The 26,093-nt window shown below is 36.5% G+C and overlaps 2 protein-coding genes and 1 pseudogene across 2 annotated transcripts; all 3 read left to right on the forward strand.

The window, feature by feature from the left end:
- Positions 1–323: 323 nt before the first annotated feature.
- On the forward strand, positions 324–1,818 carry LOC142340816 (reticulocalbin-2-like). The gene has a single exon (XM_075391548.1). The coding sequence runs from the start codon at positions 350–352 to the stop codon at positions 1,499–1,501; it is 1,152 nt and encodes a 383-aa protein (XP_075247663.1). The 5' UTR covers positions 324–349; the 3' UTR covers positions 1,502–1,818.
- A 9,170-nt stretch (positions 1,819–10,988) lies between these two features.
- On the forward strand, positions 10,989–22,310 carry LOC142341514 (pre-mRNA-processing factor 40 homolog B-like). Its single transcript, XM_075392501.1, has 7 exons — positions 10,989–11,463; positions 11,668–11,894; positions 16,225–16,460; positions 16,833–16,998; positions 17,203–17,457; positions 19,448–19,932; positions 20,209–22,310. Exons 1-7 carry the CDS (start codon positions 11,180–11,182, stop codon positions 22,096–22,098), a joined length of 3,543 nt encoding a protein of 1,180 aa, XP_075248616.1. The 5' UTR covers positions 10,989–11,179; the 3' UTR covers positions 22,099–22,310.
- Positions 22,311–22,542: 232 nt separating this feature from the next.
- LOC142340819 (uncharacterized) overlaps positions 22,543–26,093 on the forward strand; it is a 49,413-nt pseudogene continuing 45,862 nt past the window's right edge.

Here is a 26,093-nt window from a genome sequence, read left to right on the forward strand (position 1 = left end):
CATTTAGTAGTTTGTTGAGCGATATGTTGACATGTTTTTTTCTCTTCCTCATTTGGTAGACAGTTAAGTGAAAAATGTAGATGAATCGGGTCGGAACTTTATGTGCGAACGCACATTACCGAGCCTCCTTGTTTGTTGCACTCTTATTCGAAATTTCGCACATTTTGCACACTTCACTAGCCGGCGTGCGTTCTCGTAGTGATTCAAAAATTGTTTAAGGATCAAAAGACTGTCTGAGATTTTTCTCCATCGTCCTTAACAACTATTCTGTTAATAGCAGCAGCATGGCGTGTGAAATAACACTGTTTGCTGTGATTGGGATAATATTCTAAATTGTTTTCAGGTACCTATGAACAGAAATCCGCAGAACTCAGGGCCAAAAATTATGCGCGCTTCTTTAAGTTTATCATATCTAGTTTTTTACATATTTACCGCAATGATGGCTCTGAATCCAACACTTATTAGCGCTGAAAACGACGATGCTTCAGATGAGGAGGAAAGTAGAAGACTAGAGCGCATGTATTTGAAATTATCCATAGCCAAAATTGATACTGACGGAGACGAACAGATTACCTTAGAGGAGCTTACTGAATGGATGAAAGTAGATTACAATCGATCATACACAATCCAGATAGAACAGGAATTCAAGAAAGCCGACCAGGATTCCGATGGTTTCTTATCATGGTCTGAACATTTCAATTCTAGCTTTGCAACCAATGAGAACGGAGAATTGGATACTACCAAGTACAGGGAATCTGAAATTAAAAGGGTACAAGCAACTCTAGCTAATGAAAAACGACGTTTTGAGTTCGCCTGTGAGCTTTTAAGCTCATGTTCTGAAGAAACAGGGATGAAACTTGACCTTTTGACCTTCAAAATGTTCGCACTGCCAGATTATTTCCCGGAAATGCACCCAATTATGGTAGAAATGTCTTTAGTTGATTTGGATGAAAATGGCGACGGAGTTCTCTTTGTCGATGAATATGTAAATGCTATAACGAAATCCAACAAACGTAGAGCCAACAGCCGAAGACCTAACGAAGAAGAAGGCGATGATGACTCCTGGATGGATTCTGTTAGCGAAGAAGACATACGACGCGATTACGAATACTTCTTCTCGCATCGAGATGAGAACAAAGATGGAATCATGGACTACGATGAAATCAAAAAGTGGATCCTGCCCGATTCAGACGGTCTTGTACCCGGACATAGAGAAGCCAAACATTTGTTTGCCAAAGTTGACAAAAATTCAGATCAGTTTCTGAATTTTGACGAAATAGAAGCCAACACTGATTTATTTCTGCATAACGCTTTTCCATCGTGGTTCTTGCAAGTGTATGACAAACAAGCCGAAAAAGAAACTAGCCAGTCAGATCAAAAAGAAAATATGGAAGAAGATGAAAGCGAACTAGAAGAAACGCATGCAGACGAAGACGAGCTAATTGACGAAGAAATCTTAGACCAATCCGAGTATGACGGCCCTGAACACATTGAGCTGTAATTGCTCTTAAAAATTTCCAAAATGGTCACTTGATGCAACAAATAGTAATAAAAATAAATAGTTCATCAGGAATACACGGTTTGAAACCAAGATTTTGCGTAGTTAATTTTATGAAACCTATATTATCATTGTTTATTGTGTCAAAACCGGTGCTTTCATAAGTTTTAGCTAAAAATTACAAATGAATTTGCTATTAATAATGAGCTATCAATGTCGTAGTTTTTATTTTGTAGCATGGATATGATGATGTTCAATTATATCTGTGAATTTTCCTGTCGTTTATGCTTAGTTATAATAAATGTTGTTCGGATGAGAAATTTCTTGATCAGTTCTTTCGGTGGTACGCGTTTTTGAAAACAGTTTCCTACCTGCAAAACTTTTCTACCTTTTGAAACACATCCGTTGGCTTTACAAAAAGTTCCCCTGTTGTAAGAATGGATAATTGTATAAAATTAAGTGTGTTTTTGCGTTGTTTACCCGAAATTTAAACTCGAGTTTTTGCATGTGTAAAAGTTATTTTTATTTGCTATCGAAGTTTGAAGCAATGAATATAGTAGCTTTTGTTTTATCTAAAGTTTTTTGTTTTTCTGTTTCTTCGAGATTAGTCTTTTGCTTGCAAATTGACTTTTTCTTCAAATGAACGGAATACGCTGCTGAAGCCGGTGGACATTAAGTCGCTGTGAGCTAGATATAAGGTTCACCGAAGCTGCCGAGGAAGCAGAGCTTCTATGTAAAAGGTTTTGTTTAATTTTGATATGTTTCGACCTCCAACTTGCTGACCCCTAACCAGCTAGCTACAACCAAAGTCAAGCACTCGCCCGACATTTGAGATCGATGAGCCAACGTTTTTTAATTGTTAAAAAAAATTGTACAACAGGTTGCAAATTGAAAAAAAAATAACAATTATTATTCAGCCAAGGTCTTTCATTATCGCCGTCATAATTACGCACAGTAATTATATTTGCTAATCTCAAATGCCAAGTTTTAGAAGGTCGTTTATATATCTTTCTAGGAGCTGTTTCCGTTGGTAAAGTTGATTTTTTGGCAATCTCAGTCCGTCCTATCGTTCCTTTTTATGCACTTTCTCCTCAATGTGTTCTGGTGACCGATCTGATATTTTCTTGATTTTCTCTAGCAACGGAGACTTAAGAAGTCTATTATTGAACATTTTTTGTCTCGGTTGTCTTCTGTTCAAAATTGTTTTCAACATGTTTTCATTATAATAGGAATAATCTTAAGAAAATAATTTCACCCACACACAGATAATTAACCACACAACATTTAACCACGCAATCAATTTTTAAACAAACATAAATCAATTTTTCGGCGGTTTTAGTTGTTTGGGTTGCCATCGGGCCTGTCATCATATATTCTATATTTCATGTGATTGCAGACGGCATTGAGAAAACCGCGTGCTCTTTTAATGCTTTTTATAGGAGTGATAACCACAAGCAGCAGTTCTATATTAGCACATGAAGTGGTAGCTGGTGTTCTCATTTCTTGCTTGTTTCAAGTTCTGCGTCCTTTTTCTTGCAACCATTTGATCAGCCTTCGAAATCTAACAGATCTTATGATCTGTAACTTATTGAAGCACCCATTAGGTTTTCAGCTCATTTGCGTTATTAAACTTCTTCGATAATGTGCGACTCACCTTTTCAAAATATAATGCGTTGAAATTTAAACACCTGTTTGATGCCATTTTTCCCTTCAAATGTTGGTTAAAACAATTGCTTTGTACAGAGCAAACCGATTTACTTTCGTCGATTCTTTGGTTTCGACGCTGCTTTTTATTTTTGTTAGGAGGTTGAGAGAGACCAGCCTAATGTAAATTGTCCATAAGATAAGATTGACAATAAGCTATACATGTTAGCGTATACTCGGCTAGAGAAATTGAACCCTTGAGGAGCATGAGAGAACATGAGAATGGGTTATAAGAGACGCCTAAATTCAAAAGCTTAAGACAATTTTGTGTAATGGTCTGCACACTTGGCTTGCAAGTAAGAGATGCTGTTTTTAATCCAGTACTGATCCATTTTCAGTAGTTCCACCTGCGTAGACCCCCAAAAGGTTATGGGCCCAGACACTAGTCTCTGAGCTTAACAGCAAAAGTGAGACAAGATAGTAGTTAGAAACTGTGAACGCGGTGATGCGCAATTTAAGGGGTAGTGTTAGATTCAGAGAACGACCATTGGAGTTTGCATAAAAGAAGCTCGAAAAGAAGTTCTAATTATTCAACATATACTTTGTTAGAGAAGTGAAGCCTTGCGGAGCAAGAGAGAACATGAGAATGGATTATGAGATGCCCAAGTTCAAGACCATTTCACGTAATGGTAAGCACGCTAAAGTTGCAAGTAAGAGATGTGGGTTCAAATCAAGCACTGGTACGTTTTTACAGAAGTTGCGCCTGCTTCGACCCCCTAAAATATTTCAATTGCAGCTTCGCTCTGGCAGTTTGGAGGCCTGCTGTTTCTTTTAGTTTTTAAAATTTAACTTGGATTAACATGAAATTAATAGAAAAGTCACAGAACTATGTCAGTCCAGGTATTTATTCAGCAGGGGTCTTCGTGAAAAAGACTACTCATCCACAATCGTCTCTTCACAAGTAAGATATATGTTCTTTCCATGGTTTAGCAATCCATACATCGTGTCTTCAGCTTCTTCGGATATTTAATCACAAGACGGGGTTTCAAAATTGATTTTCCTATAAGCCCATTTTTTGTCAAGGGCACAAAAAATTTATTGTCTCAATTCGTATATTGACTTGTAGCCTAATTTTTGTTATAGCATTTTTTACACATTAAACTTATGTAAATTAACCTTGGTTCTAGCAAAGTGTGGTTTAAACCAAAAGTTTTGAGTTAATGTTTGAGTATTTCATTGAAGCTTTCGGGTACCCAATCACCGCAACTTCTTTGGTATTCGCGTACTACAACCAATTAGCTATTTCTCGACTCATTGCTCGAAGTCGTATATAAGTTATCCCCTCCTATTGGGTGACAATATTTGACAATTTAAGCCAACAAGGCGGCTCGGTAATGCGCAATCGCACATAAGGTTCCGACCCCGCTCATCCACAATTTTGGCATAATTGTCTACCAAATGAGGAACAGATAAAAAAACACAAAAAATTCAAGTATTTTTTAAAAAAAGACTGGTGTATGAACGAAGACAGCCTCCAAAAGCAAATAACTCAGTGGAGTAAAAAATGATGCCTTAGATTGATGCGATATGCCGATATTAACAAAGCGAGCGAAGACGAACGGCAAAATCAAACAACAACCACAAACATTAATTACATCAAAATATTTATGTCCGTTCTAAAAAACAAAACTTAATAACAAAGTCAAAATAGCGTCAGATGAAACTGAAAATAAACAAAAAACTTGTAATTAACCAGAAAATAAATAGTGATTCACCAGTTTATAATAAAGCTTGGTAACGGTTAGACAAAAAAACAGAAACTTTAAAGTTAGAAAATTCGCTGAATTTTTTTTAAAAAAACAATTAATTTCAAAGTAATGAAAACCATTAGGATCAACTAAAATATCCCATAGGTTAACAATTACCAATGCTTCTAAAAGGGGAATTAAGAACTCTTGGTATTCATTTTTTTATGCAGTTACAAAATGAACAACAAATAGACAACAAACTAAAAATCAATTAAAATTTGCCAGGAAATGCTTTGGAAGCCGTAAAGCCTTACTTTGACCTCAAAAAATGTTCGATTGCGCCATCATCGAACACCGATAATGTATTATGTGGCCGCTCATTAATGAAAATAAGCAACAATAAGACAAAAAATGATAAATTAGGTAATACTTGTTTTTTTTCGAAAAAAAATTATTTGCAGACATGAAAGCCATTAATTACAAAATGAAAAATTTGAATAGGTTCGTTTTTTCTTCCAGAGGAAGCCCTTGAGACCTGCAATTATCCAGAATATATCTTACGTTTATAAAAAGATTGTCAAATATGACAAAAATTAAAAATTCATTTCCTTTTTTGTAAAAACCCGTGTGGAAGCCAGTAAAGTCATAACGAATTCTCTTAAGACATTATATTTTGTGACACCAATCTCTTTCGATACCTTCCCTTGGAATGTACTATGTGACCTCTCATTAATGAAACTAGGTAACAATTAGACTAAAAAGAAAAAAAGCAAGATTATGTAATACTTGTTTTTATCGAAAAAAATTTATTTCCAAAGACATGAAAGCCAATAATTGCGAAATGAAAAAATTGAATACATTTGTTTATTCCTCCAATGGAAGCACTCGAGACTTGCAATTATCCAGAACATGTCTTACCTCTACAAAAGAACGTCAAATATGACAAAAAATCAAATATTATTTCACTTTTCTTTTGTGAAAAACCAGTGTCGAAGACAGTAAAGTCATAACGAATTCTTTAAAAACATTAGGTTTTGTGACACCAATCCCTTTTTACACCTTCCCTTGGCAAAAATAATAGCATCTTTAACCTTTAATTAACGAGACCAGGTAACAAACAGACAATAAAAGGAACAAAATTGCGAAGTTGAAACGTTTTTTTTTTTTCATTTTGGAAAACAATTGTTTTCAAAGTCACGAAAGCCATTATCTATCTTCTAATATAAAAAAATCGGCTCATCTACTCTTCCAGGAAAAGCCAATCTAACTGGGTCATTGTACAGGAAATTAAATACGACTAAAAAGACAAAGTAAAAACGACAGTTAAAGACAAAATTAAAAAATTCATTTAAATTTTTTGAGAAAGTATTGTCGAAGCGGTAAAGAAAAAGAATCTATATCTTTAGGGATTTAAATATTATCAATTGTGCGTTATTTTGAAGGCGAAAAATGTGATATATGAAGTGACAATAACGTGATAATTTGACAAAACTAGAAAACATGAAAAATAGGCAAATAACTAAAAATTAAAAAAATTGTGAAATCTAGTAGTATCAAAGCCAGAACACCATAACTTAAGGCGTAAAACAGCATTAAAGACTAAATTTGAATTCAACAAAAAGAAGGAGCATTCTTTGATTGCTGACACTAAACTACAAGTTGACCAAATTTAGAGAAAAATGGAGGCAAAGTTCAAAAATCCATTTTTTATTTAAAACAAACATTTTAAAAGTCAAAACGACAATAAGCTCTAAAGCAATCAACTAGTTAAATCATTTTTGATCTAATTAGGAAGCCAATAGGACTTATCACTAGTGAGTTTTGATTTGAAATCTTCGGTATTTAATTAATATAAAAAAGATCGATTTTTTTTTTTAAAAACCGACTGATGACAATCCGAATTATTTTTGGATTGTAAGGGTCCAAGATTGGTACAGAATTAGTCCTGCTAATGCTGATTGTCTATTAGGATTATTTAATTTTGGGAATGTCATTGATATAGATATTTTATTGGTTAAAAATTCAAAAATAAATGCTGCGTTTTTGATAATCAACGAATAAAGTTAGCAAAAAACGGCACGGCAGTTTTATTTACAGAGCACTCTCAACGGAAGTTGAAGTGGAATTAGCCCATTTTTCAGTCTACAAAGATGGTGTTAGTGGTGTTTGGGTGTGCACTTCCTGCAAATTTAATCAGAGTGGACTAAAGAAACTTGTTTCGTGCTGTTTTTGATGAAAAAGTCTGAATTTTGTGAAATATTTGGCCGGAATTTGTGACAAACAAATTCAATGAAATTAGCCGACAATAAATTCTGTCTTCAAACGTAAAATCATCAACATTTTCTTGAAAAATTTTATTAAATTTTATCAAAATTGGCAAAATTTTAGACAAAAATTCCGAAAAAAGTGAATGAAATCAACGGAATTCACTCTATTTTCTCGAAAGTTTAAACCTCGATATCTCCCTGACAAAAACGAAAATCAAGAAAATCTTTTTAATTCCATATTCTACGCTGGACAAGCTTTCTAATGATACCAGTCTCAACTCTCTACGATGAATATATCGTTCGGCCAAAATTGACTGAACAAAAAAAACCCATTTGAGTATATAGTTCCTCCCCCCTCAAGAGGGGTCGGAACAAATATATACGCGGTCTCCCCGCTCATTTGGTGAGAAAAAATAGATTACTCTTTAAATAGATTACTCTTTAATGGTTGATAAAAAATTAATTACTCTAATTGGGCGATGAAGCTGCATTCGTAAAAGATGAACACGGCAGGTGAAAGCCACTTTTCATTTGTGACTTGCAATCGTGCGTCGCTAGTTGCATGGTTTTCGTTCCGCAAATTGTTGTGCGGATTTCTGTCAAGCTTAATTGTCAAAAGAAAATTTTTTTATTCAACGGAATGTTAGTCTTGCTGAGCGTTGTATGATTAAATGTACATATGTAGAAAATCAACTTCAATTCGGCTGGGTGTTTCAGATTTATCGGATTGCTATTACAAAATGTGGAGCTTGGATTTCCGTTAATTGACCATGAAAGTTCCACGGGTTACTTATGTCTGCGATATTTGTGATATACATTTTAAAACCATGTTCAACTTTAAGCGCCATTTGGAGTCCAAACGTCATAAACACAACTGTAGTGCCAGTAAGGAGAGTGATCTGATGAGAGTCAGGCTCGATGAAACAATTGTCAAATTCAAAATCGACGGTGACTTGAATCCTCAAGCTTGTTCTGGCTCGGTTTTGCAATCATCCGTGAATGAATTCCGATGCAAATTTTGTTGCAGCAGTTTTAAACGAAAATCACATCTGACACAACATTTACGTGTTCACGAGGAAGTAAAAAATTTTGAGTGCCAGCTTTGTCAATCCAAGTTTAAATACAAACATGTATTAGAACGACATATCAAAGCTAAGCATACTTTGAAAACGAATATTTTGATTCTGAATGTTGTGTGACTTTTCCTTTGTTTGAATATTGTTTTTGAGAATTTAATTAATTCTTGTTTTTATTGCTATCGTTTCGGTAACGGGAACTCAGTTGTTCGTAGAGCCGGTACCGAAATAATGCAAAAGAGAGTTTGCCCTCGAGTGTAAGTAATAAAAAAGAACACCGAATTTCCTGAAATGTTGTAATGAAACTAACAGTTAGAGGCAGTGTATGCGCTTTGCTATTTAATCAATATAAAGCACGGTGACGTAGTTAAATAAGTTAAGGAAAAAAGTTGACGTTTATTACAAATGCCCAAAAAAGAATAAAGAAGCTTGACGTCAGATATTTCATGAATACTTTGCAATTTACTTGGAAAAAACTTGTTTTTGTGATACCAGTAGCTGAAAGGATGAACGAAGATAGATTGTTTAATACACACAGTTTTTCTGACAATGTTTTAAGCAGAATATGTGTTCTCGCTAATAATCCTATTGTATTGGTTTCCAGTTTTTTGCCGATAAAAATTGGTATTTAGCAAACAAGTCATTAGATGGTCTAAAGGCAAATTTCTGGTCATGCACTCTTAAAAAAGATATTAAGCATAGTATTCTGTGTTTGAGAAGGAAACCCGCTGTTTAAATATTTTCCTTCACAGGTCACAAGATCTTTCAAATTTGGAGCAATAATAGCATGTTTGAACAGCACGACCAATTTTTTTTCGAAGGTAACAATAAAATTTTCTATGGTTCTCAGAGGAACTGCAGGGTAATGTAATTATTATTTTTTCTACGTTGATCAAGAGAGGAAAAGTTTCGGAACGAAATCGCTTAAGTTAATATGCTCTTAATACCCTGAGTCAATTTTGTTAGGATGTTTCAATCCAGTTTGACAACGTAATTTTTTATTTAGGATTGCGCGTAGGTATTTTACTCATTTTCCCCGCTATTTTGCTTTGGACTCAAATTTTGTCACGTTTTTTTTTCTTTTTTGACAAAACTATTTACTTAGTTTTTTTCTTTTTTAACATGAATGTGATGTAAAGTATTGGAGTGTTTCTTTCATCGAAGCTTCAAGTTTTTGTTAGCAGGATAAAAAGTTTTGCTTGCAAAGGTCGCAAAGTTGAGTTTTTTTTGTTGGAAGGTTTTCTTATTGAAAAGGCATTGACCCGACAATTTGTATGTAAGCTCGACTTGTCTGTACATTTGTCGCCAGAGTGTTGAAATGTGTTTCTCTATTTTTATCCGTATAACTTGCAATAGTTTGACCATAACAGTTTATGATTAGAGAATACTCTTATTGTTTTTAGTCATAAGTGAATGTTATTTTGAAGTATAGGTAAGCTTGATAGAAAACTGAAAGGCCACAATTTGCAGCAAAAACAATTGATAAATTTGATAAATTTCTCATGTGAAGTGTGCAATCAGATTTTCAAGCTGCTGAATGTAATTCGCAACATTCTACTAAAAATCTATTGGGTTTTTGCTATGAATTTCACTAGAGTACTTGAATTATTTCTTAACACCATTTTAAGACCCTTTGTGAATTTATGTGCTAAGCGCGTGCTGCAAAGTGTCCCCCTCGCCTCATTTTTTTGAGAAAAACTCAACGGCGTTATTAGCTGCGATGGCGTTGGCTAAGTGGAGCTATTTTTGGCCTTCTCTCGGTTTTTAGAATTAAAAATATTTAAATTTTATTAGGGCGCTGTCTAGCTATCGAAACAGGAATTGTAGCAAAAACGTGAGTGGTTTTGCGGCTTGAAGTTCTAATTTTTAAATAGAATGAGAAAGCGGTGTTTGAGCAAAACTTAACTTTCTCAATTGTGGGTTTTTTTGTTCACATGTGGCAATTTTGGCTGGTTTTAACTCGTTTTTAAATTTGTTTGTAAATGATTTTTAAATGCAATCCTAGTCTTTTCTGGGTATAGTTGTTTGTTTTAGAATTCGTATCTTTGGAATTTTTCTCATTTTTAGTTGCTCACCGCAGTCATTTCAAGTATTAGTTGTTTATTCCAGAAATTGTACATGTGGCTATTTTTCTTTTTTTTTTTTTAAAAAAAGAAATTGCTGATGGAAATTGTGTATCTTTTTATGCAAATTTGTTGCTTAGTCTGGTCGTCTGTACTTTATGATTAATTCTTATCGCACTTGACTTCTTGATTATTGCTTAATTAATAGCCGCAATAGCGAGCTATTATTGGCTTCTCTTGGTTGCTTTTGTTGCGACCAATTGACGTCACGCTCGTTCAAAAATGCTTTGTATTAATTCATTCATTCGTTCATTCATTCATTCATGTGTTACGTATCGTGTGTTACATATCGTGTGTTACGTCATTTTAGATTGTTATGTCATTTACTCTTATTGCAGCAAGTTGTTTTTTGTTCAATCGCATGATCAATTTTTTGTTCACCCATGACTTACCGCACTATCAAGAATTGAATTTCCTCACCCTCAAAGACTTAGCTCACTTGAATTGAAGGGGTCAACGGAGTGTACTTCACTATAATAAAAGGTTATTTGAGAGCATCAAAAAGATTATACGTTTTTAAAATTCAGTTATGACAGCATGGGCAATTAGTTTGAACAAAAACTGAAATTTCTCTTCTTTAGCCTTAACTTTTTGAGACTGCATGTCTTCGAAGCTATCGCAGCTTTTTTTAAATTAATTTCAAGCATGAAAGCTGAAAATCAGTCTTGTTGGCTGTTTCGAAGTATTTAGAGTCCCTTGGTCTCTGGCGCGTTTAAGACTTTGAGCGTTAAGTGCTGCTTTCAGGCAATTTCTGATTAGTGGACACATCGATATTTGTTTTAACATTTATTTGCAATTTTGAATAGTATTTTTTCATAGTGTAATGAGTAGACCACCTTATAATCATCAGTTTGGTGGCTATGGCCCGCCTGGTCCAAGACCATATTACGGGCCCCCTGGTGGACCACCAAGAGGTGGACCCTGGAACGATGGTCCACCCCCTCATCGGCCTCCTCACTTCCACCATCGAGGTCCCCCTCCTCCAGCACATGGCGGAATGGATCCAAACATGCACCCTCCACCTCACTATGGGCCACCGGGGATGATGGGAGGTCCACCTCCTCCGCATCACCCTGGTCCTGGTTATGGGCCACCGCCAATGCATAGGTAAGGAAATGAAGCTGTTGTCTGTTTTTCTCGGTTCTCGGTTGATGCCTGGTGACACTTGTGTGGTGTTTTTGGTTCGATTTGCGGTTTCTTTCATTTTAAGTGATTGGCTATCCTATAAACATTAACATGATGCATTTGCAATATTGAAATGACATTATTCGTATTTAGTTAATTTAATTAGCGGCATTGTGTAAATTTTAGATATCCCCCACCTGGGGCGCCTTACAATCAACCCCCACCTGGATACCCGCCCGCACCTTACGGAGGACCTCCTCCTGTTGGTGGTCCTTACCCCGGAGCGCCCCCTCCTTCAATGGCACAGGGCCCTCCTCCGCCCATGGGTGGAATGAACCCGCTTCCGCCAATTGTGTCTGCTGCTCCACTTAAACAAGAGCCCACTGGTGCTATTGAAACTAAAGCAGAGGACGGTTAGTTGTGTTATCATGTGCAATTTGTGAGAAAATATATGAAATTTTTAAATCTCATTTGCTTTTCTTTCGTTTTCGAGGGTAATATAATAGATGAAGAAGCTGAAGAGATCAGCTGGACAGGCTGTTTGTGGGTAAAATTTTTTCATGATGTTTTCTTTTTCGTGCTACAAATAGACAATTAGATAATTTCGCCGTTTTTTTCACCAATACTTTTTGTTATTTTTAGGTTAGTTTTTGAGCTGTCGTTGCTGTGCATATTTCCAGCGGTTATTTATAAGCGGTTATATAAAAAGTAACGACATTTAGGTTACGTAACGTAACGACATTTAGGTTACCCGTTCCGTAACGACATTAAGGTTACATGAAAAGTTGCGACTATTACGATTCCGACTAGCTCAGTGTTCAATAAGGCTCTGATTTACCTTGAAAATCAAGCTGAAAAAATGGTTGAATAATGATCACTCACTTCAGACTAAGCAAACAGTTATAATAAGTATTCGAAAATAGATCTCAAAATGTTGAAAAGACTAAGGAGATCAGAGAATAATTTTTAATAATTGTATTCTATTTTAAGGATTACTTTCCATGTTGAACTTTGAAAAGACCACAGCTGAAAATATCTTTAAAAGCGGATCAATAGATATTTGGAATCTATTTTATTTCAATTGTTGAAAATCTATTCGTAATTCATCTAACCGTGTTTTCAGTTTTTCAACTGAACTGTAGATTCGTTCAATAAAGAAATGGATAAAGATGCAAGTCGTGTTACGTATTTGAATCATTGGCTTTCAAATAATGTAATAGAAAATGAAATGCTAAAGCAGTTTGGGCAATTACGGAAATAAGTAAAGAAAATTTTGAAATCAAGAGAACAAAGAAGAAATGGAAACAGATTTTATCTGATATAAAATAACATTGATTGAACAGATATCAATGTAATGAAAGATAAATTTAGTTGTACTGACATCAAATTTACACCACTGTTTGACAAAATATGGTATTTTTATAGAAGCAATCATGTGTTGAATTCTGTTTAATTGCTCTCAAACGAAATTTGTAGCATTTATATTAGTCCTGTCGGTTTTTTCATGCGATTTTTAATTGCTCTCAAACGAAGTTTGTAGCAATTCTATTAGTCCGGTCGGTCTTTTTTATGCGATTTTTCGCTTGACCAATTTTTCGTCTGACCTATTTGACTTTTCGTCCTCAGAAACGCGTTAAACATGTAGCGCCCAGCGGGCATTAAGTGCTCTTCGATCCTTTCAGTTTACTTGTCTCCAAGTATGCGATTCACAGAAACTATTTTGAAGACATACTTATGGTGCGAAGGGTGGTCCTTAGAGGTTGAAGACCCCCCCCCCCCCACCTCCCCCCGCTGATGCCCCACAACCCATAAGCCTCCGCGGTGCGCAGTGCACCCCCCCCCCCCCCCGTGGCTAGCTACTGACGAAGCCAACTGGTCGTTTGAGATCAATTCGCCCGATGTTTGTCGGTTATGTTTAATTCATTTTAAAAGCATGAACGGTATTGTTTGGCGTATATTTTGTTAATGTCTTTTATTAATTGCTCTCAAACGAAGTTTGTAGCAATTATATTAGTCCTGTCGGTCTTTTTTTATGCGATTTTTCGCTTGACCGATTTTTCGTCTGTCGCTTTTGATTTTTCGTCCTCAAAAACGGGATAAACAGGTAGCGCCCAGCGGGCATTAAGTGCTCTTAGAGCTTTTCAGCTCTGTTTCAGCTCAAACTGTTTTGGAAACTTATACTTATGATGTGAAGGGCGGTTCTTAGAGGTTGAGACACCCCCCCCCTGCTGACCCTCACCCCACCACCCCCACTATCGCCTCCACCCCCCACCGCGCTGTTGCCCCCCCATCAGCCCCCGGTGCACCCCCCCCCCCCGTGGCTAGCTACTGAAGAAGCCAACCGCTCGCCGGTCGTTTGAGAGCAATTCGCCCAACGTTAGTCGGTTATGTTTAATGTCTGTTTGATGACCTCATCAATTTTGACTGGGAAACTCTTTTTTCTTTGGCCCATTGGCTCCTATATGCATTCGTATAAGTATTGTCTTCTCTTTTTAATTCTGATAATCAACTGTTTTGGTTTGTTCTAATCTTTTTGCAATTTGCCATGTTCAATTGAGTTGTTTATCGTTTTTCCTGGATTTTTAAAATTAGATTTGACTATGCTTTTTGGTTTTCGAGCGTCCATATGCACGTTGACTTTGATACGTATTAAACTGAGGGTTTTAAAAAAAAGCTGTCATTTTTTGTTAAAATGAGCTGATTTACTAATTTGTTTAATTCTAATTGCAATTGGTTCTTCGAAGAACATTGGAAAGTATTTTTTGTTTGAGAATGTTCACAATGATATTGTCAATTTTGTACCAAACTCGAGGTTGATATTTGTTTTTTTTCGCAGTTTTGGGTACTGACTGATGTAGTATGTTTTAGAATTTGATTGTTTGTCAAACATCGTAATAATAAATGCAGAAAGAGAGAGAGAGAGAGAGAGAGAGAGAGAGAGAGAGAGAGAGAGAGTTAATTTATCCCGGCCTATCAATCAAATGTACAAAGAAGGATAATCAAATCACGACATAAATCACAATCAAACATCGAAAAATAAATGCATTTAATATATCCAACAATCAAATTAACATTTAAACTAGATTTTTTTAGGCTGGGAAAGGACGCGCAACGAGGTCCTTAGACCTACTTTCCATCGTGCCCTGTAATATAAACGTCAGAGTGGATAAACTCAATTTTTTTTTATTTAATATTCTTGCCATTTTGTAAATGATTTCTTTTTTTAGCAACCTTTTAACTGCTCGAACTTATTGCTCCACCAGAGCCCGGAGATAAGTACTTAAACTTACATCGAATTGAAACTTGTTTACAGCAGAGAGCAACGTTGTAAAGTAAAAATTGTCGTTTTTTGTCAAATGATCCTATGAAGGAGGAAAAAGTGACAAAAACTGTCTTTAGAAATTGAAAAAAGTGATTTTTGACAGCAGAAATCGAATCGCGGTGCCTTCTACAAAGGCACCGCACAAATTTTTGCGTATACTTTTTAATTATTTTCAAAGAATTACCAGGAGTTGCAGGGATGTAACAAATTATCCAAAAAACACATTTCGAACGAGATCTTAATTCCCTTGTATATATGAGTCCTTCAAGTTATGATAGATATCAGAGACTTACTTAATGGTTGCATTTCCTACATAGTCAGGTATGAGAAATTGTATTTTCAACATATTAGACAATTTGGAAGCTCGGTGACAAATCGAGTTTCGCTTTATTTTAGTTTTGCATAATGGAACGTTCAGCAGCATAAAATCAGCGCGTCTAGTTGAATGAGTGCAACTTTCGAACTGAAAATAGTATTAAGATAATCCTCGGAATGCATATGATTTAATGACTTCAAAACGAATTTTAGTAATTCATTGATATGTAATTCGAACACAGTTAGTATCTTATTAGCCGTGAACAAGTCTTTACTATCATCATGACGTTTTCTGAAGTATATTACTTTGATTATTTTCTTTTGCAATTGATAAATCGGAGAAAGGGATGAGAAGCTACAACACCCGTAAACAAGAACACCATATTGGATAATTGGGCATACCACATTTCTATAGTATCCAATCAATTGGTAACGCGGAACAAAGTGTCTTAATTTGGACATTACACCGCATTGACGTCCAAGACGTTCAGTTACGGAACTTATATGAGCATGGTAGGAGAGCTTGGAATCAATTATCATTCCTAGATACTTACATTCATGGTCGATATTTATAAGACTAGATGCAATATTAAACCTGAGACTGGAACCTGAGACTGAAAGAGGATTTTGATTTAATCATATGTCTAAAATTTGCTTTTTAACAAAATATTTCTGTTTTCTTTTTTATTAGCGTGGTTTGACTAATTTGTAATACTTTTCCATGGGAAGGCAAATTTTGCGTTTGTAATGACACTTGACTTTTAATTGTAAAGGGACTGAATAATTGAATGGTTTTAAGGCCTTACGTTCCTTTGAAGGAAAATGTGAAAGACCGTTTTCAGTTTTTGACTTTTCTATTTATATAAAGAATTTATTTCCTGGTTTTTCTGTTTTTGTCGAGTTTTTTCTTAGAAATTCTTTATTCAAAATTTAATTTTTTGTTCTCTTTTGGCAACGGAAGAACCGAAGTACGTCATTCAAATGCTTGATTTCAATAATTATCTGAGTTGTAATTAAAAACAAAGCCTAAGACAAATTTGCTTCAACTTTTAATGAAATAATTTGAAGTTGCATTGATCATTAACTAGACTTGCAATCCATTTAAGATGAGAAGCCGAAATCAGTGTGGACAGAACACAAGTCTCCAGATGATCGGACATACTACTACAACAAAGAGACAAGAGAGTCCGTGTGGGAGAAGCCAGACGAGCTCAAGTCGCCGGCTGAACTGCTGCTGTCCAAGTGTCCGTGGAAGGAACACCACTCGGATGACGGAAAGACTTACTATCACAATGTGGAGACTAAGACGTCTGTGTGGACTATCCCAGAGGAGCTAAAAGAGGTATGCTTGATAGATTTCGTAGCAGCCATGATTTCAAGGATGCCAACTATTGATAACTATCTATCTCTGATAGAACAAAAACTTTTTACTTAATCTAGGCATTCGTAATTTATACCAATGTTCTTGAAATCGAGAGAAGCAAACGCTGAGAAATTCTTATTATGGCTGCGAACTGTTTACGAAGCTGTAATTTTTTGAAATCGTGTAGTTCTACAGGCAAAAGTAATGAGAATTCTTCGTGTAATGAAGTATTTGTCCAGCATCCAATGAACGCGCAGAAGATGTTTAACAGCTTATCCTGTAACGGCAAAGGTTCTAATATATTCATGAAGCTGCTGTGATGGAAAATGTAGCATTTGTATTTGGCTTCAGGTGAAAAAGCAGATTGCGATGCTTGAGGCTGATGAAGAGAGGAGAAAAGTGAAGGAGGAAGAGGAGAGACTGGCAAAGCAGGAGGCAGAGACCCAGCCCCCGATTGTACCCGGGGCTCCAGTTGACGGAGCACCTCCAGCTCTCATGTTTCCACCATATGCTCCAGGTAATCAGCTGAAAATTCTTACAGTGTACTGGCTCCGAGCGCTAATGGCTCTAATCTGACAACTGTTTACATTAAATAAATGTAGCAACATTTTCGCACAGATCAAAATGTGACTGTAATTGCTGTTGTCATTAACGTCGAATAAATACACTACCCTATTCATAATAAGTTAAATCGGCCGTGAATTTTTTTAAAAATTTATAGGTGCTCCTGGCATGTTGCCTCCGGGTCCAGCAGCCGCAGCAGGCAGTAATCCATTAATGGGAGGTTTTATTGGTGCGCCTCCGCCAGTGGGAGGAGCGGAGCTGAATCCTCTCCAGCTCCCATTCCAAGCTGCACTGGGAGTTCCTGCACCCGTTGTTGGCTTGGTCCCCACACCCGCAGTAACGGCAGCTAAACCGGTAGCGTCAGAAGCTGGTGGGGAAACCAATGGTGCAGGAGATAACACAGATTCTGCGGGTTAGTTGTTGAGATGAAAATTTTTTTGATGTTAATGATTTTGTTCACTGGCTCTTAAATGTGGATTTTGTCAATCAATGAATACAGAGTTTATTGCTTTTAGCTATTGTATTCTGAAATCTAAGTACCGAAATTAAGGCTTTTCATCCTCAAAAACGGGATAAACAGGTAGCGCCCAGCGGGCATTAAGTTCTCTTAGAGCCTTTCAGATCACTAGTCTCCAAGTATGCGATTCATGGAAACTGTTTTGGAGAATTATACTTATGGTGCGTAGGGCGGTTCTCATAGGTTGACCCCCTTCCACCATAACAACCCCCCCCCCCATCACCCCTCGCTTGGCCCCCATTCTCCTCCCCTGCACATCATTCAGGCCGTAGGGGAAGGGCTCCGTGCAGCCAAAGACCCCCTCTCATGGTTTTTTATGTCATCGTCAAGATGTTTGTTACGACCATATGACGTCACAACCACTACAAATCTTCATTTGTTCATGCAGTTTCAACTGAAGTGCGTGCGTGACGTCATTTTCGCTCTTTGTGGAGCGAATTTTTTGTTCATTCGCGTGATTAAATTTTTGGTCACACGTGACTTACCTCACTCAAAAATGACTTCCTCACTTTGAAATTGACTTTTATTTACTTTAATTCAAAGAGATAAGGTGAAGTGATTGTGTGTGACTTTAAATGAAGGTTATTTGAGAGCAGCTAATAGAGGCAGCAATAACAGATTATAACAGAGGCAGCAAAATACAGATTCTTAATCAAAATATAACATCTCAGCCTTCAATAAAAAGACTAATTTTATTGGTCTGTCTTATTTTTTGAGACTGCAGATCTACAAGGCTATTGCGGCTTTTTTCTGGCAATCTGCCAGCTATGTTTATTTTAGAATACTGTTTGCTGTCCGAATGATAGATGCGCTCATTTTTCAAAAAAAACAGCATGTCTGTGGATTTTAAAATATCTTGAATTAATAATCATCTTTCTTTGTCTTGTATAACGATATGTGACAATTGGACAACTAGCATGACGAGTAAAAATACAACAAAAATATCTTGTTGAAGAAGAAACAGTTCAATCCGCTGGAAATGATTTTTTCTGCTTTGAGTTACAAAGTTGAAACCGTCCATGTGAATATTTTTTAACTGCTCTCAAACGAAGTTCTAAAACAGTTATTAAAAACTTGCGTATTTTTAATGCGCAGTTTTCGCTTGATCGTTTTGACTTTTTGTATAATTGGTATAATTGTTTCACTTTAAATTTTATTAGTGGTTATAGTGGTATATAACCTCTAATGACGTCATTTGCAGCCCCCTTATTAATTGCTCTCAAACGAAGTTTGTAGCAATTATATTAGTCCTTTCGGTCTTTTTTTAATGCGATTTTTCGCTTGACCAATTTTTCGTCTGACGCTTTTGACTTTTCGTCCTCAAAAACGGGATAAACAGGTAGCGCCCAGTGGGCATTAAGTGCTCTTAGAGCCTTTCAGCTCTGTTTCAGCTCAAACTGCTTTGGAGACTTATACTTATGGTGTGAAGGGCGGTTCTTAGAAATTGACACCCCCCCTATTGACCCCCCCCCCCCCCCAGTCCCCTATTGCCTCCACCCCCCACCGCGCGCGCTGTTGCCCCCCCCCCCCCGCCTCAACCCAGTGTTGCTCCCCATCAGCCCCCAGTGCTCCCCCCCCCCCCACCGTGGCTAGCTCCTGACGAAGCCAATCGCTCGCCGGTCGTATGAGAGCAATTCGACCGACGTTAGTCGGTTATGTTTAAATTTAGTTAACCCAGACTATTGGTTTCTTTTTTCTTCTCTTTCTTTTACTCACAATGAAGCTCAAAATCGTCAGTCGCAGCTGTTTTACGGCAATCAGACGTATGTTTTTTTGCGTTGTTGCATTGTTTTAATCCAAACAAGAGGGGAGGAGGGGAGTGTCCATTGCGCCTTTTTGCGCGCAATCTGTGGTTCACATTTGCTATTGTTTTTGCGTGTTTTAGAAGCAATCAAAAAGGCCTACAACTTCGAGAACAAGGAAGAAGCTAAACAGGCGTTCCGTGATCTGCTCAAAGACAAAAAGATCCCCTCTAACTTTTCATGGGAAATGGCAATGAAACAGATTATCAGTGATCCGCGATATGTTGCTTTGCCCAAATTAAGCGAGAAGAAACAAGTTTTCAACGCATACAAAACACAGAGGGCAAAAGAGGAAAAAGAAGAGGAACGAGCGAGGAAAAAACAGCAGAAAGAGGATTTGACGAAGTTTTTCGAGAATGATCCTCAAATGCACTCGGGGTTACGATTCTCTAAAGCCGAGAAGTTGTTTGCCCATTTGGATGTGTGGCAGAAAGTGGACGAAAGAGACAGGAAGGAGATTTTCGATGACGTCGTATTTCATCTGGCCAAGAAAGAGAAAGAAGATGCAAAAGTGCTGAAGCAGAGGAATATGAGTTCCTTGACTTCTATTCTGCAGCAAATGGACCAGGTAAAACTAATTGAAATTTTTTGTGTAATTGTTGGAGGAATAGTTGTGGTTGATTTCTGTATTTATTATTTGCCCTTTCTGGTACGCTTTGCCGCTTACTGATAAAATCTGAGATCATTTACTGCTTGAAATTGATTTGGATAAAAGTTATTTGGATCGAATTTATTAAATGTATAATTTTTGCCAAGGTATGCAAGTTGCCTTTGATTATTAGCGTCGATGTGCAGAAAGCTAATGGTTTGAGTGGTCCGATTCAATGAGTGACTATATTTGTAGGTCACATACTTGACGACGTGGTCAGAAGCCCAGCAATATCTCCTTGACAACCCAACGTTTGCTCAAAACGAGGAGCTTCAAAATATGGACAAGGAAGATGCACTGATTTGTTTTGAAGAACACATCCGCAGTTTGGAAACAGAAAATGAAGAGGAGAAAGCACGTGAAAAGTTAAGACGACGCAGGATTGAGAGGAAAAATCGGGAAGCCTTTGTAACTGTATTGGACAAGCTGCACTGTCAGGGAAAACTCACGTCACTTTCATTATGGATGGATCTGTTTGAAGATATTAAGAAGGATCCAGCTTTTGACAACATGTTAGGTCAACCTGGATCGACGCCTTTAGATTTGTTCAAGTTCTACATTGAAGATATTAAAGACAGGTTTTCAGATGAAAAGAAAATGCTTAAAGATATGATGAAAGATCACAACTTAGTTGTTGAGACAACAACGACCTTTGAACAGTTTGTTAATAATTTGAAAGGCGATGATCGCTGGAGGTCTATAGACATCGGCAACCTTAAACTAGCATACAATTCGTTGGTTGAGAAAGCTGAATCAAGGGAAAAGGAACGAGTGAAAGAGGAGCAGAGAAACGCTAAAAGAAGGGAAGGATCCTTTAAAAATATGTTGAAAAATAACGCAGCGCCTCCTTTAGTCGCTGGTGATACATGGGAAAATGTTCGATCTAGATTTGAGTCAGATGATGCATTCTCGGCTATTGAAACTGAGAGTGAACGACTTCGGTTGTTCAAAGAGTACATCAAAACTCTGGACGATGAACTGAAAGAGCAGGAAGAAAAACGGGAGAAGCGGGAAAAGAAAGAGCGTGAAAGGAAAAAGCAAAAGGAACGGGAGGAGAAAGAAAAAGAAAAGGAAAAGGAGAAAGAAAAGGAAAAAGAGAAAGATCGTAAAAAGCGAAAAAGAAACTCGAGAAGTAAATCGGAAGGCGAAGAAACTGAAAATGACCACAGCAGAGAACGCAAAGCAACATCACATCACGGAAGAGATTCAGAGAACGAAAACAGCTCATCAGCTAAGAAGTCGAAAAGGAACAAAGCGAAATATTCCCCCTCAGAAAATCACAGATCTCCATCACCAGCGGCTAAGCATCGACACCATAGCAGGTCTCCTCAAAGTGATCACAAAAGACACGACAGAAGTCATGACAATGAAGAACCTCACGATAAATCTTACTCTTCGCATAAAGAAGAGCGATTCTTTGAAGAAGAGTCGATTTCTAAGAAGTCAAGATCTAAACGTGAACATAGTCCTAGACCTGAGCCAGTATCGGAGGAAGATGTGAAAACATTTGGAGATGCTGAATCGGAACGAGTTGAAAATGGTAAGAAAGCAGAAAAGAAGAAAAAACGACGAAGAAAGCATTCAGAATCGCCAGGTCGTGATGAGAACGAAGATGCAGTAGTGCACAAAAGTTATCCTATCCCAGAAGAACAAATTGATCAAGAGTTTGTGGTGAAAAAGAAAAAGAAGAAAGACCGGTCCCGATCGGAAAGTCCAAAAGAATGCGATGAGCGACAGAGTTCGAAGTACAAGGAAGACACGTATGATGATGACAAATCATCCAAGGGCTCCAAAAAGGCAAAGAAGAAAGAACGAGAAAGGTCGGATGACCGCGAAATTGCTATGAGAGCAGAATCAAAATTGGATGATTCGGACAAAAGTGACGGAGAGGTTAAAGATGACAAAGATAGTTACGAAGAGTCAAAAGAGCGCAAGAAATCCTCAAAGAAGAATAAACGAGACAACTATAGAGATGAGAAAATAGATTATGACGAAGAGCCTGAAATCAGAGAGTCAAAAACCGAAAAGGGTTCAAAAAAGAAACGCAAGAAACAACAAACCCCAACTTCTGATTCAGAAACTTAAAACTGCCAAGTTTTGCAATGATGTGTTTTAATAATAGTCAGAAGGTGATAGATAGATTTGTGTTTTAAGTATATCATTATGAACGGGAATCAAGCTCCTTAAAAATGTTTGTTCAATGGAAAACTTTTCTGCAAGATGCCCAACTATCTTGTTTTTGCCGATTTCACATGTTAGAAATCTTTGTCCTGTCAAATTTATTGTTATCGATTTCACTTTTTCTCAGTTTGCTCTAGGCCAAAACTTAGATTGTCATTAAGGTTAAAATAAACCTATTACGCCTGTGTGCGTGTGTTTGTGTATGCGTGTGCATGCGTGCGTGCGTGTTGGGGGTTGGGGTGGAGATTTGCCTGAACTATTCTATCAGATAATGCAAAATGCTGGTTTCAATTCTCGATGAGAAACAAACTCGGACTTGTAATTAAGTGACTTCCTCGTTTTAAGATGGAATCATGAAATCAAAACACTTAACACGCAAAGCCAAATCAGCTGCTCTTGAGACTATAGAAGAGGATACGACACGCGCTCTGGTAAGAAACTTGATCAATGACTTGGTCAACACCAGTGATAGTTTCGATCCAGAGCTGGTATCCGAGTTGCTCTCAATTTTGAAGTAAGTAGATTACATAGTGTAAGAAGAGAAAGTTTGGCATTTTGTGGGCTACAAAATTGGCACTGTTGGAAATTGTCCGCCAACTGAATAATTGGTTTTAAGTTTCTCCCAGAAATTGTTTATGACAGGTATCTTAGTCGTGTTAGTCTTCACTGTGCAGTTTTTATCGTGCCAATTTTTTTACAGCCTTCACTTGATTTTTTCACGCATGACGAAGTGATTTAAAATTCCCAGAATTGAAGCAGCTGATATACATTAAACTCCTTATTTAGCGGGAAAATTCTACTTCCAGAACTAAGAAAAAATAACGTCTCGTTGAACTTTTCATCATTTGAGTGGACGATAACAGCCTCATCTTTATTAAAGCTTCCGTATGAAATCAGTGACCAGTTGAAACTAGCTTTAGTATGCCGCAACTTGTTGGTTATTTTTTTAAAGCGAAGACTGGTTTTCATCAAGATAAGACATTAATAATGGTTGATGGGTTTTTTCACTTCATCTGTTAGAACAGCGTGAACTATCTCTAAAGAAATTTTACTGTTCCGTTTACTATCAAAGATGTTTTGTGATTCAATTTGGTGGATAACTGGCCGCTGTCAGTCTCTAAACGACCGTTATTCAGGCGCTCTCCTTTTTACAATTCAAAGAATTTCGATTGTATCGGGGCGCTGTCTTTTTTACGACTCAAAGAGTAGTATTGTTTTTTTAAAAAAAAAAACGGAAGTACTATTCGTTCAGACGGCGTTTTCACCTAAAAGCGATAGATTAAAGTTGCAATGTGAACTATTTTTTGTGGGCAAGAGAACTTTTCTGATGGTGCGCTTCGATCAGTGAATGCCTTTGACTCTGAAGTGTTCTTTGACAATGGCGCATATAGATATCCGTTTTTAACAGCTTTTTCGTCCAATTGGTCCAGTTTTTTCGTGGAAATAATTTTAGGTTGATGCTGTATTTTTATGTAACCCTCTGAAATTGATACCAAAGTGTTTTTTAAGAGCCTAACATTGTACTCCAAGTGTAACGGTTATATTTTTTCTATTTCTCAGTCAATTTTTGGCTTTTTATTGATTTCTTCACTTCTGGATCTTTAAGCATACTTTTTTCAACAAACAGTGCATTTGAAGACTAATATTCCCTCTGATGTTTTTGTTTTTATAAAAAATTGCACACATGCTCTTCCGATTTTGGCAATTTCTGTCCATTTTTTCTCAGTTTTTCGTTTGTCTTTGGTTATAATTGCTAGAAAACGGTTTTTGCAGATTCAGAATTTTTAATATCCTGTTTTATACGTTTGAAGTATTTTTTTGCCAGTCTTTGAAATTCGGTATAAAATTTTTATGAAACGCAATTATAAAAGTATTTTATCAAATTTTTTTCTAAATTTTTGATTGTTTAGATTCTTTGAACTGTTTCACTTTTTTATCTATGCAGGAAGATGGCTATGCAAGTTTTATATGCTTCTGATGCCAAATAATGAAAGGTATTTTTTGTTCTGAGTTTTTCTATTTGCTTTTGGACGTTCAAAAATTAGCAGCAGATTTTTTGTTTGTTTGTTTTTGAAAAAGTGTCATTATTATTCACATTCTAGCATATATCATTGTAGACTTCTAAGAACTATGGTTTTGCTCGCTCTACTTTTAAAGTTTTTTTAAGAGTTTTTCAGTCTTTTTATATGTTTCAAATTCCTAGTTGGCAATTCATTTCATTTAAAGGCATCACTGAGAATTTGATGGAATTCTTTTTGAGTTTTGACCGATTGCTATTTCCCGCTATTTTTCTAGTGACTGGTTATTGTAGAACTCGCGTTCTTTCTTTTTAGTTTTCTGTTTCGTTTGTAGTTTTCATGGTAATTTAAATTTTGCAACAGTTCGATATCTTATTTTTTGTCTTAATTGCTGTGAGGTCAAATAAAGTTTTTTTACTACTTAAAATTTAGTTTTTGGTTCAGTGTCTTCGAAAATTATCAGCCTTAAGCTCTCCCAATGTTGGTCAAAGACTTTTTTGCGGAGTTCTAAGTTTGTAAGACCTGTATCATGATTTGTTTTTGAAAATTTTAATCTCTGTTTGAGCTTTTTTCAACGACAAAAGATATGTCTCTAAGTAATAGTAAATTTTGCAGTTTCAAGATTTCTGTAGGTTTCTGTGCAAAATGTTCCGCATGAATTTAATATATGTTGCTTCTTTTTTATGGTTTCTGAGCGATGCCGCATTTGTTTTTATGCTAGCTTGTTTCTATGATGTCAATGCTCAAACCTTTCTCTTTTTTTGCCAAATATTTTTTAAAAATCTGGTGAGGTAACGATTTTGTTTCCAAACTAAAGAAACTGGTTTTGGCTGCACTTACGATGTTGTTTGCAATGAACCGACGCTTCCGCAATTCTTCAGGTTACGTTTAATAAGGTCTTGTAACTTTTCATGAATTTTGGAAGTCAAATTGAAGTGATGATTTTGATCACGCCGAAAAAGGAAGGAGCGAAAAACCGAGTGGGTGTGGCGTGAAATTTTTTCGCACTACTCTTTAAAATAGACTGAGAAAACTGTCTGATTAAAAAAAGTCTTTCTCTAGCTAATTTTTTTGTTCACATGCGGTCATTTGACTTTGATTTTCACTGTTTTATCAGATTTTTTCTGTGTGGGTTTTCCCAATCTATTTATTGTCCATTCTAGGTCTACTTTGTTGTTTAGTCAGTTTGAATCAGGATATTTCCTGTTTTTAAAATTGCTTTTACTTTTGATCTTTTCGTTTTAAATAAGTCATGATTTTCAGGTTTGTTTTCTGACTTACCTCACTCACTGTTTCAACTAATTGAATTTTAAAATATTTGACTCATTTTTGAATTGCGCAATGGAGTGATTGTGGTTAATGTCAAAAGGGAAAACTGAACAGAAACATGAGCCGATAAAGCCCCGTCCTTAGGTTATAGTATGTTAGGTTTTCAAAGGTAAATAGAGCGGTTGCTAGCTTGCATTACTATGAAGCTCAATAGCCTTTAGTTAGAAGCTGAATTAATTAAGTATATTTGCTGTTCTGAGCGGCTATTTTCCTGCCATTTGCCAGCTAAACATTTTGAGCGCAGATATTTCTTTGGTATGAGATAAGTTAATTAGCCCTTCCAGGGAGGAATTAGTCGAGATATTTTCTAATTTCATTTTTGGGAAGTAGGTTTTGGGAAAATTCACTCAGCAGAAAAATCTGGCCAAGAGCTTTTTAAAGGCAAAATGACTAATACATGACTAAGGAAAGCTGCTTATATTCTCGTTCTGTATGTTGAGTTTGTATGAGGTATCTGTTTTGTCCAGATTTTAGGAAGCTGATGAGTTGGAATATGATTGCAGGCATCATGTAATTTTGATAGAATATGGCAATATTAAATATATAAATATC

This window comes from Convolutriloba macropyga, chromosome 6 (assembly GCF_964194025.1).
Source record: "Convolutriloba macropyga chromosome 6, txConMacr16.3, whole genome shotgun sequence".
NCBI classification, from domain to species: domain Eukaryota; kingdom Metazoa; phylum Xenacoelomorpha; order Acoela; family Convolutidae; genus Convolutriloba; species Convolutriloba macropyga.

Coding starts and splice junctions, on each gene's coding strand:
- LOC142341514 (XM_075392501.1), top strand. CDS start 11,180: ATGAGTAGACCACCTTATAATCATCAGTTTGGTGGCTATGGCCCGCCT. Junction 16,999..17,202: donor GTTTCCACCATATGCTCCAG/GTAATCAGCTGA, acceptor AAAAATTTATAG/GTGCTCCTGGCATGTTGCCT. Junction 19,933..20,208: donor TTCTGCAGCAAATGGACCAG/GTAAAACTAATT, acceptor CTATATTTGTAG/GTCACATACTTGACGACGTG.
- LOC142340816 (XM_075391548.1), top strand. CDS start 350: ATGAACAGAAATCCGCAGAACTCAGGGCCAAAAATTATGCGCGCTTCT.